Genomic DNA, 12,500 nt, shown 5'->3' on the forward strand with positions numbered 1-12,500 from the left:
GGCAGCAGAGAATATAAACATACAAGTCAATATTTTAATTTATTATTAGTTATATGTCAATTTATTATTATTTACTATTTACCTGTTTGTTTATTATTTAACTATACCTATGCATTTATTTATGTATTTTATTTGTTATTTACATTATTATATTTTTTATTTATTAATTTATTATTATTATGATTTTTTTTCGCATCCGACCTAGATATGGACCAAAAGGTCTCCTGTCGGCATGCTCCGCCTTTGTTATCCTTTATATATAGATTGTTAATCGAACGAGTTTCTTAACCTCTGGTTATACTTTGGGTTCATAAAACTCTGGTGTGGCTAGCTGGGACAGACTCGTACAACTTGCTTTTGACGCCATGATTTCGTTTGCGCGGGAAATCTCGATTTGAAATGTTATTGGAACGGTTTTCGTTCTGCCCTGTCCCTCCCAAGGCCGAGACAGCTACCTACTCACTCTTCTATAAAGAAAAACAAAATTACATTTTTTAATCTGCATGTTCTGTACTCTTGTTTTGTTTTCTATAAAAAATAGAAAATAGAAGTAGGTATATCAATGTGTAAATGAATGAGTAAATATAAGGCCAATAGTTATTTAGAGGTTGGTTGGCATAAATCGCTTGTTTGCGAAAACGTCGTCATAACTCAAAATATCGAATTTTTCAGGAGAGGCATTTTAAAGTTTCAAAACGCTCTCAATATTATAAAAAACCCTCAAACACCATAGGTGGAACATTTTTTGGAGCATCAAATACGCCTCTAAAGTTTATAGAAGTTGAAACAATCATAATCTTTACTAAGTCTAAAATATTTGTTGGAACAAGTTGGAACATGTAAGGTTATGTCGTTGGGACATTTAGCACTCCCTAGCGGTCAATTTTTGAGCTACAGATATGACACTGTTACCAAAAAAATCCGTGTTTGAAGATGAATATGTCTGTATAGATAACTCAAAAATTCAGTTTTTTGAGTTATGACGACGTTTTCGCAAACAAGCGAAATTAAGGGCTCGAGTAGTGACACCAACAACGGCGAGCACTCCGTTCTGTGCTGCAATGAAACCTTTACATATTTTATTATATCTAAACACAAGACGATTTCATTTTCCCTAGGGACCAACACCCATCTATGTGTGTCGTAATCTATATATTTCATTCTATCTAACGTCAAATAGTTTTATTTACGCAATAGAAGGTCAAAAGCTAACCCCAACTTTTCCTCCTCCATGTTCCTCCTCCCCCTCCTCCCTTCCCTTCCTCCCTTCCTCCCATTTTCTCTATAACTTTTTCCCATTCCTCTCTTCGCTGAACCCCGTCTCCTCTCTTTCGCTCTCTTTACCCTCACCTGATTTATTTCTCTTCCCTCGTTTCCATATCCTTTCTTTCATTTTCCCTCTCCTCCTTCCTCCCTTCTTGCCCTTCCTTCACCCTCTACCCTTCTTCTTCTTCTTCTTTTCCCATTTCTTCTTCCCCTCCATACTCCTCCCCCCCCCCCCACTTTCCTCTTCCCCTTTGGTCTGATTTTCTCCTCCTTACCTTGTTTTTTTCCCCCATCTCCTCTTCTCTTCAATCACCCCTCTCTTCTTTTTACTCTCTTTTCTTCACCTTCCCTTCTGATCTCTCCTCCTCGCTCCTCATCTCTTTTCTTCTCTTTTTTTCTTATTTTCTTTCTCTTCAAATTCTCCCACACCTTTCCACTCTTTTCTGTTCTCTTCTCCTCTACCCTTCCCTTCTCTTCTCTACCTTCATTCCCCTTCTCTGCCTCTCCTCTCCTCCCCTCCTCTCCTCCCCTCCTCTCCTCCCCTCCTCTCCTCCCCTCCTCTCCTCCCCTCCTCTCCTCCCCTCCTCTCCTCCCCTCCTCTCCTCTCCTCCTCTCCTCCCCTCCTCTCCTCCCCTCCTCTCTCCTTCTTTCTCTTTTTCTTATCTCTTCCTCTCTCGCCTCCTCCCCTCTCTTCTCCTCACTTCTCCTCTTCTTTCCCTTCCCCTTCTCCCATCTGCTTTCCTCTCCTCTCCTCTCCTTTTGCTTTTTTCTCCTTTTTTTTTCTTTTCGCCTTCCCTTCTCTCCTCTCTTCTCCTCTTTTTGTCTCTTATCCTTTCTTATTTTTTCTTCCCATCTCATCTTCCCTACTCTCCACTCCTCTCCTCTCTTCTAATCTACTCTTTTTTCTTGTCTCCACTCCTCCCCTCTACCCAATTCATATAACCCCATCATCATCATCATCATCATCATCATCATCATCATCATCATCATCATCATCATCATCATCACCATCATCGTCACCATCGCCACCGTCATCGTCATCACTATCACTATCACTATCACCATTACCATCATCATCTTCCTCCTCTTCCTCCTCCTCCTTCTCTTCTTCCTCCTCCTTTTCCTACTCCTCTTCTTCCTCCTCCTCTTCCTCCTCCTCCTTCTCTTCCTCCTCCGGCTTGTGTGTTGGAAGGACGACGGAGTTGTGAGCCAGATTAAACGCCTTATCCTGGCTCTTAAAGACAACTTGGGGAACTACGCTTTCGACCGCTCGGCCTGGTACGACCGCTACTCCGAAGTAGCCCAGGAGGCAAAGGAGAACAGTGAGATCGTCGATGAGCTACGCAACATCAGCAGGTGAGGGTCATAAGTCACTTATCCCTGTAGTTCCTGACAGAAAGTCCTTAAAATCATCTCGAAAGGATCCCATAGATAGGGATGGGTAACCTCTTTAAGTATGGGTGTCAAAAACAACCAAGTCTTCGGTACAAAATTTTCTCTAGTGCCAACTGAGGAAAATTATACGTCCACACACGTGTATGTGTCCCCTTCCCTTTATCTTCTGGAGCCTCGGTTTGCCGTCTGGGGCAGTACGTGGTCACCAATGGCCATACATAAGAATTTGGAGATTTATTAGTTATATTCTTAGTGGGAACTCCGTGTTTCGTGAGCCTGAAAGAAAGTCATTAACGGAGTATTTTCTTAAGTAAAAAATTAAATACCTTAAGCGTACAGTGAATGTTTCCTGTATCCACATACATGCACCTTGAATATAGTAGCAGTACAGGATTTGTGAATTTGTATATTTGTCACAAAAATAGCTCCTGTCAATTTCTCTTGTCTAATCTGTTCTGTTTCCGCAGATCCACAGTATCTGGTTGAAAAATAGAGGAACAAATTGAATAGGGGGTCGGGAACTCAGTTCTCTGGTACTTCCTTTCTGAGAAATTACACTTCCTCTCATCTTAGAAAGATCGTCCATTTCCAATTTTTTTTTCCTCCTCTCTTTCGTTCTCTTTCCCCTACTCTCAACCGCCTCATCATTTATCCATATACCCTCACCGAGACACATAATGCATCAGAATTATGTACGTGTCTCTTTCGTTGTCGTTGTGTTAAAACAACTGTGAATACAGAAAATGAAATTTATTGCAAGAAAACTTCTGTATATAGTGTATAGTCCTATATTCACTGCTTAGCAATGAAATATATATTTTATGTAGTTCTGCTATATCAATGACAACAGTCAACTGTTCGGTATGATCCGTAATATTTTACTGTTCAAAAAAGAATTATCTCATTTCATACATCTCTTTGCTATCTATTTTGTTAAATTATTTGACAAATACATAAAACATACATGAAGATTACTCATGTATCTAGGAGATTTTTACCTTCCTGTTTTAAGCTGAAAACCCGGCCTACACACCACCCCCTTTGCTTAAAACCAGCCTGTTCCTCTCCTACTTGTTATTCTGTAATCTTATATTCTTCCGTATATACAGTACAACAATCTTGTTTCCCTATATCCCTGACAGTCCCTTTTCTCCCCTTTATCTATACAAATCACACTGCTTAACCTCAACTTTCCGGAACGCTTCTGAAAGTTCCAGACATAACTTTTCATTTCGCTTTCTATTCACTTAAGCACCTTCTCCCTGTTATTCCGTCCACTGCTGGTGACTTCCCTAACTATAACATTTTATCACACCGTCTCTCCTCTTCCTATTTCCCTCTCCCCAATTTCTTCCCAAAACCCCCTTTTCCTTTCAACCCCATCGTCATCATTTAGAAACCTCCGAAATAGGCCTACAAAAAAAAATCGTTCTTCCATCAGCTTCTTTTTCGCCATCTTGGTTATACTCTTGAGAATTGTCATGCTGGTGTGCTCATTTGGAAATCAATTCTTCCAACTTTTTTGGGGTCAACGCTTAAACGTCCCTTTCCATCCAAATCCTTTCCTCTTCCGCACTCCCGACCTCATCTTCTGAACTCCCTTCCCCAAATCCCCTCCCAAAATACAGACATTCCTCACCTTACGAACGAGTTACGTTCCGAACGGCCGTTTGTAAATCGAAATGTTCGTAAATCGTTGTTCAATATATTTTAAAGGTACTCGCATCTACATGCATAAGTAAGTATGATATAAAATCGATACATGCTTTCTTATCCTAAATCACATTATCAATTATATATAAAACAAAAACAAATTGTAATACTAATAATCTAATGTTGAATTTCTTACCTTTGAAACTGGTAAAGTAGGCTTGAGGCTTCGTTCGTGTATCTGAAATTCATGAGTCGAATGTTCATAAATAGAGAAGCGTCTGTACTCCCTCGAACTCCCAATCCGAACTCCTCTTCTGAACACTCCTCCCGGACTCCCTTCGTAAACCTTCCCCCCAACCTCCTCTCCAGATCATCTCTCCCAAATTCTTCAAAACACCCTTCCGAAACTCATCCCTAATCCTCACCCAACTCCCCAATCACGGACTCCTTTCCCTCCAACTCCTCTCAAACTCAGCTCAAAAAAATCTCTCCCCCTTGAACTCCCCTCCCAAACACTCTCCTGCTTGACTCTTTCCAGAGTCCAAAATCCAGAACCCACCGAACTCACCCTCCGACCTCCTCGTCCACAGGCTCGCTCTCCCAATTATCTGGCACAACTTCGTGGGTTCCATCGTCCAGCAGCGAGACGCCTTTTCCCATGCGGGCAGCCTCGAGTTCTTCGACACCGTGCACGCTCCCCGCAAACACCCGATCCTAGATATGCGGACTCATCTCACGACCAGCGATGATTTCACTGTCGAATTCCTCTTGTCACTTCGAAAAGAGGCCAAGTAAGTTGCTCAAAGAAATTGGTGGCTGTACTAGCCTCACAATCATGAAAACATAAGAATGAAGGAGACTGCAAGAGACCATAAGGCCTACATTAGGCAGTTCCATGTCTATTACCACCTATAACTCCATCCATTAAAGTTATATAACCTCTTATAACAACCAATAGTTACGGCGCTCACTATTTGGTTACTAAAACTATTCTATTCGTTAACCACTCTATTGGTAACCCAGTTCTTACCTATTTCCTTCTTAAATCTAAAATTGTCCAACTGAAATCAGTTACTACTGCTTTCTTAATATGAAGACCTTCTCTGCATCCCCCTTGTTAAAGTCCTTGATCCATTTGAGTACCTCAATTAGATCATCCCGTGCCTAATCCTATCTTCGTTAGGTAAATTTCTGAGCCCGTGTATTATTTTGGTCATTCACCTCTGTACTGATTCTAGTGAATTAATATCCATTCTATAGGACGGAGATCAAAACTGTGCCGCATAGTCAAGGATGGGTCTAACTATCGGCAGATAAAGTTTAATAACTAGATCTGCACAGTATGGTGACACAGCATGACTTAGTGGGACGTGAGGAAGCGTATTATCTGAGCCCGCCTACAGATGGCGCGTACAGCACAAACACTAAAACCAAACGTGACTGTTCAATCGATGTCGTTTGAAAACCTCAGTCATCTCAACGGAAATTATTCGGTTTGTTCATTTTAAAGAAGTGTTATTTAGAAACAAACCTAACCAAACTCCATTCAGAACAATATTAATTTTATGTGCACTATGAATCATTTGCCAAATTATGATATGCATTTTTTCTGCTGCGTTAACTTACCTGCGTGTATTTTGATTTTATGACGATACTCCCAAGTACTAACAAAGCACAAACTGCGTATATAATGTATCCAGTATGCTTGCAGTATGATGTTCGACCTTTCTCAACACAGCATTCACAGTGAGCTCCCTTAAAGACCCAAGAGAACACACCCAAAGAAAACATCTTCTCCCTTATGATTTGTTGTTCTTAGATATCTGATAAACCTGAAATATAGAGTAAAGCAACAAGAGTAAATTTTAGAACAACAAAAACTGTCTGTAATCCTTATTCGGTAATATCAATAACTAAAAAAATAACTATTCTTTGAATGGTCGATCACGTCTCACAATGAACATTGCACACAAAGAACTTGAGGACAGCTACGTAGTTTAAATTCAGTTCTTGTACTTTCTGTACCATCCTGGCTTTAATATATAAATGTATTTTATATTCCCTTTTATATTTATTATTGAATAAATCAAATAAAATCAAACCAAATCTTGGATCTAAATACGATGAGATGCCGACCTTCCTCAAAACATGACTATGGAGTCTTAATCTACCTCTCGTTTCTTCGACTCTTCCCTCAATTTTGAGGATTTCCAAGGAGTATATTCATTTGCTATTCACCTTGGTAATGACTGCAATACTAAAGGGGCATTTAGACGGCCAAACGGTTCGACAAACCCGGTTTGTCAAACAAGTGTTTGAAGTGATGTTTGACCGTGTGAATAGGGTATTTGTTTGTCAAACACGTTCCACAAACGTGTTTGACGACCAAATACCCCATTCACACGGTCAAACATCACTTCAAACACTTGTCTGACAAACCGGGTTTGTCAAACTGTTTGACCGTGTAATTGGCCCTTAATAGAGCTGAGATCGATCACTTTTTCCTGAAAACATGCGCGTTAAAATCACTGCGTCACCATGTGGATCGTGTCTACGCCATCTTTTTTTCATTGTATGATAGTGCACATATTCATTTGTGGCTAACATTATATCATCTACACTTAAGATCACCGTGAGCCAGGTAGACAGCACTGTCATTGGACATCAGATGGAAGCACAGTAATAGAACGAAATCCTAATTCATGAGACATAATAGATTACTACATTCCTAATACTATTCGCTTGGATCTTCGAAGAGAAATATCAATCAAACCATACACCAGATTTCAATGTAAATATCGAGGTACATGAGAATATGAGGGACATTGCAGCTAAAACGAAGATTGACAACTTAGGAGTGGCAGAACAAGCGTTGCAATTCTAGTGATAATTCAATGAACATAAATTCAGTTTATGTAGGTTCGCAAGCATACATCAGAGTCACAAGGGAAATGTTTCTTTTTAACCTGATTCGACTGAAGCTGAAGACAGGATGACGTCAGGTCATCTAGTTGGCCTCAGGTCATCCGGTGACCAGAGAATCTGTCACGTGAAGACAGCCAGAATAAGCATAAGATTCGAGTAGTGAAGACACTAAAGGTTTAACTGGGAAATGAACTCCCACTGCATATACATTATATCATCTCAGTACAGAATGGATATTTAATGAGTTTATCAACTATTACTCTGTAAATGACGCTACTTTTGTGATACGTCTATGATAAAGCTACTTTTACTCTACATAGATTATGAAATTGATTGTTAAGATTCTTTTATGATATGAAAATAAATACTTGAGGTGAGCTTACGCGAGGTAATCATTACAATATTCATTTGCTTATTTCATGCTGACTTTTACAGTTTCAATGATACATTAGTTAGATTTGATTTTTGCAATGTTAATTCTATAGGGGCAAGAAGAAAGACCAGATGACCATTAGTAGCAATGGTATCCTGGTAATTTCACATAAACTATATATACATATATATATATATATATATATGTATATATATGTATATATATGTATATACATATATATATATATACATATATATATATACATATATACATATATATATATAAATGTATATATATGTATGTATATATATATATATATATATGTATATATATATATGTATATATGTGTGTGTGTGTGTGTGTGTGTGTGTGTGTGTGTGTGTGTGTGTGTGTGTGTGTGTGTGTGTGTGTGTGTGTGTGTGTGTGTGTGTTTTAATTACCCACTGTCGGAGAAACAAAGCAAAAGAAACAGACGAACTGTATATTTCGACCACTACTGTGGTCCTCTTCAGCAGATGACTGCTGAAGAGGACCACAGTAGTGGTCGAAATATACAATTCGTCTGTTTCTTTTGCTTTGTTTCTCCGACAGTGGGTAATTAAAACATTTTACTAAATGTGCTACTACATTTTCGTTTTGTGGAGTATGTATATACATATATATATATATATATATATATATATATATATATGTATATATGTATATTTATATATATATATAGATATATATATATATATATATATACATGTATGGGTATCATCAAGAAGAAAGAATGAAGACATAACATGATATATATCTCCACCAAACATGGAAGCAACTGCCGATATTCCTAAGACAATGGTTGCATGTGGAATTGAACATCAATGAACATAAAACGAGGTTTGTATAGTTTCCTTCGAGTCTCTAAGAAAACAAATCCTCTGTTACAGTATTGGTCTTCGACTTCATCTTCTGGACGCTGATGTCGACCGTGAACTCGACTGGGACAACGACGACATCCTTTTCTCCGCCCACTTCAGGAGGACCTACCACACAGGAGACGAAAAGTAAGGATTACAATATTTCAATAGGCAGAGAGATGTAAAGGCGAAGTTGAGGAGCCTACGCCAACTGCAGTCTAAGCCGTCGCCTTTGTCCTATGCAACTGGGCTGTCCGTTCAGGTAACAATCACTGCTGGGAATCGGAGAGGAATACGTCATTCGAGCCCACAACTAAGTGAATGCGAGATCAACACGCTTCCAATTACATCACTGCACGAACGTGCCTGTGAATATAGTGAATATATGTATATATATATATATATATATATATGTATATATATATATGTATATATATATATTTATATATATATATATATATATGTATATATATATATGTATATATATATATTTATATATACATATGTAAATGTATATGTATATGTATATGTATATGTATGTATATGCATATGCATATGTATATGTATATGTATATGTATATGCATATGTAGGTGCTGTTTTGGTATGCGATCTCAAAGTCGTGCTTTTGTTTTGGTATGCGATCTCACCTGATAGTAGCGATCTATGTTCATCATATCTTTTTTGTTTGTTTGGTATGCTATCTCATTTATGGCGTGATATAAAAAATTAGGATTTTGCTTTGGTGTACACTATCAACATTTCTAAAATAGGTAAAAAAAAAACTAACCTAACCTAACCTAAACCTAACCTAACCTACCTAACCTAACCTAACCTAACAAATAGGCAAGTAATGCATGTGTGTTAGGTTAGGTTAGGTAGGTTAGGTTAGGTTGGTTAGGTTAGGTTAGGTTGGTTAGGTCAGGTTATGATAGGTTAGGCTAGGTTAGGTTAGGTTGGTTAGGTTAGGCTAGGTTAGGTTAGGTTAGGTTAGGTTAGGTTGTTAGGTTAGGCTAGGTTAGGTTAGGTTGTTAGGTTAGGTTGGTTAGGTTAGGTTGGTTAGGTTAGGTCAGGTTAGGTCAGATTGGTTTGGTCTGGCTAGGTTAGATTAGGTTAGGTTGGTTAGGTTAGGTTAGGTTAGATTAGGTTAAGTTAGGTTAGGTTAGGTTAGGTTAGGTTAGGTTAGGTTAGGTTAGGTTAGGTTAGGTTAGGTTAGGTTAGGTTAGGTTAGGTTAGGTTAGGTTAGGTTGGTTAGGTTAGGTTAGGTTAGGTTAGGTTAGGATCGCATACCAAAGCAAAATCCTAATTTTTGAGATCACGCCATAAATGAGATCGCATACCAAAACAGCACCGTATATGTATATGTATATGTATTATATGTATATTGTATATGTATATGTATTTGTATATGTATATGTAAATGTATATATATATATATATATATATATATATATATATATATATGTATATGTATAGGTATATGTATGTATATGCATATGTATATGTATATCTATATGTATATGTATATGTATATGTATATGCATATGTATACATTATGTATATGTATATGTATATATATGTATATGTATATGTATATGTATATGTATATGTATATGTATATGTATATGTGCATGTATATAGATTAAGGGCAGATAACATGGAACCGGTAAGCTGTATCTATCATTCAATCAGTTCGATTCAAAAAGAATTAAAGAAATATATGTTTCATATTTGTGGTATGTCAATATGCAAACGCTCCAAGTTACGGGAAAGTAAAACCCAGCGAAGCGTTTGTGGACAATGTAGGTAATTACAATAGCTAAATTGTAATAATATAGCCCATGTCTTAACTGGATTAGTTAAATGATATCACTAGGTTCAACCACCACGATGATGTCCCAATGACAGACACTTTTGTTCAGCCAGGGAAGATGCGAAATGAACATGGGAGGTAGATTACACCTTCCAGAATCATTTGTGTATATGTCCAGGTAGGGGTAATAATTTCGTGGCGCTGCCCGTTAATTTCGTATTCCTTTCCCCTAACTCGAAGGTTTAAATAAGAAAGAATCTTTTCAATTCGAAGGAAAAATTAACACTACGACATAAGTAAACGCGCAAGTTGCCGGCCAGGATCGATTTAGCCACGGCGTTGAGATTATTTGATACACCACTCGACGTGGTCAATTGTCCTGCATTTCCAAGGTCACCTCGTCAGATTTCTTTCCGAAGTAGGCTAACCTGTTCTTGTTTAGGCCTTAGGTGGCACCGTCTAACCACACATTCACCCTTGCCCTCTCTCCTACAGACAAATTGTTCTGAACGAGAAATACAACGGGGATTGGGGACCAAACCACGTCATGTACTATCCGGACACTTGGCCCAATATACAACCGAACGAGATGTTCCGTGTAATGTTCATCAAGGTAAGCTACCCCTCGATTCCTGCTGTAGATAACCGGAAGTCCTATAGATCACGTGACAGGTAGCAAGGGTGGCGTTAACAATTGTTTCTCTTCTGTCGTCAGGTGGATAACTGTATCACGATGAGGGTGCTTCCAGGAGAGGATGCGATGTATCTAATGCCTATGCCGCTTCCTTATGTTTTCTCCTTCTGCTACAGTAAGGTGAGTCCCCCCCCCGCCTTCCTCCCTCTCTCTCTCTCTCTCTCTCTCTCTCTCTCTCTCTCTCTCTCTCTCTCTCTCTCTCTCTCTCTCTCTCTCTCTCTCTCTGTATATGTATGTATATATATATATATATATATATATATATATATATATATATATATGTATATAAATTTCGACAAGAAAGAAAGTCTAGAAACACTACCACCTAGTAAAAAACTAGAAAATAAAAAAGACGTAGAAATTAATAAAACACAAGCCATAATCCCACCCAAAACCAATCCACTGGAACCTGCTGCACAAATAAAGGACGTAGAGAATGAAGCCAACCAGATGGAGGTGGTGTACAATGTGAGATGCAAGGAGTGCGAAGCCCATTATGTAAGACAAACGAGTAAGAAATTAGTGACTAGACTGCAGAAGCACCAAAGGGTCGTCAACAGGAGGGACAAGAGCTCGGTGATTGTGAAATACTGCAAAGATCAACAACATAAAATGGACTGGGAAAACGCAGATGTCAATATATAGCAAAAGGAAAAGGTGTTAGGTTTTTCTTAGAAGCGTGGGCCAGTGGTGAGGACAACGTCAATAGATTCATCACTTTGAACCACATCTACAAGGGTGATAGAGGTAGGCTAGAAAGAAGCCACACAAACACACAGTGTTGAGTTGATTCTCCTTTTCCAAGGGAATAATTATTATGTACCCCCCCTTTGTTATGTGGTTGGCCATGTATGCATCTTTGTTATGTAGATTTTTATCGTTCACATTCATGTGTATTTGTGTCGTTTTCTTTGTTTTGTTTTGTTTTGTTTTGTTTTGTTTTGTTTTGTTTTTTCAGTTGGCGCAGTGGGTTTCAAAGGACTGGTTAAGAGGATTTGGTCTTTCGTTGTTTTATTCATTTTTAAGTTCCACTCCACGTCTGGGGTATTGGCTGCAGCTCAGTAGCATGCAGCTGATACTTTAGGGTTTATATGGAGTGCCCCTATGAACCAGAGCCACACATTATTCTGTCTGTGATAGAGGAAATCTCTATTCGTAGAGAAATTATGCTACTTTATTAAACTGCGACTGTCCCTCCATTCTGCTGTCACCCCGCTCTTAATAATGTCCTATACCACTTCTCTGAATATTTATTTCCTTTTTAGCCGAACCCTGTGGTAGTGAAGAAAGAATACTGCCGCCGAGTGTTCCCACTTGGGACGTAAAAGGCGACAAAAAAAGGGGCGGGGATAGAACTAGGCATCCTACTCTCTGTAGTACCAAAGGGGACATTCCTAAAAAAAGCAAAAGCAAAAAAGGTTCTAAGATGAGTTTTCCAACCAGAATCCTAAGGTTTGGGTCTCTTAATATGTGTGGATGTGGTA

At 38.6% G+C, this 12,500-nt stretch overlaps 1 protein-coding gene across 1 annotated transcript in view; it reads left to right on the plus strand.

Annotated features, from left to right (window-relative positions):
* Positions 1–12,500, plus strand: part of LOC143039954 (uncharacterized) — a 28,764-nt gene that overhangs the window by 11,625 nt on the left and 4,639 nt on the right. Inside the window, exons 3-7 of the mRNA XM_076210428.1 lie at positions 2,459–2,622; positions 4,905–5,105; positions 8,542–8,658; positions 10,818–10,935; positions 11,038–11,136. Coding sequence (XP_076066543.1) covers positions 2,459–2,622; positions 4,905–5,105; positions 8,542–8,658; positions 10,818–10,935; positions 11,038–11,136 — 699 coding nt within the window. The remainder of the gene's footprint in view (positions 1–2,458; positions 2,623–4,904; positions 5,106–8,541; positions 8,659–10,817; positions 10,936–11,037; positions 11,137–12,500) is intronic.

Source organism: Oratosquilla oratoria, chromosome 27 (genome assembly GCF_046742065.1).
Source record: "Oratosquilla oratoria isolate Oo_2021 chromosome 27, ASM4674206v1, whole genome shotgun sequence".
NCBI classification, from domain to species: Eukaryota; Metazoa; Arthropoda; class Malacostraca; order Stomatopoda; family Squillidae; genus Oratosquilla; species Oratosquilla oratoria.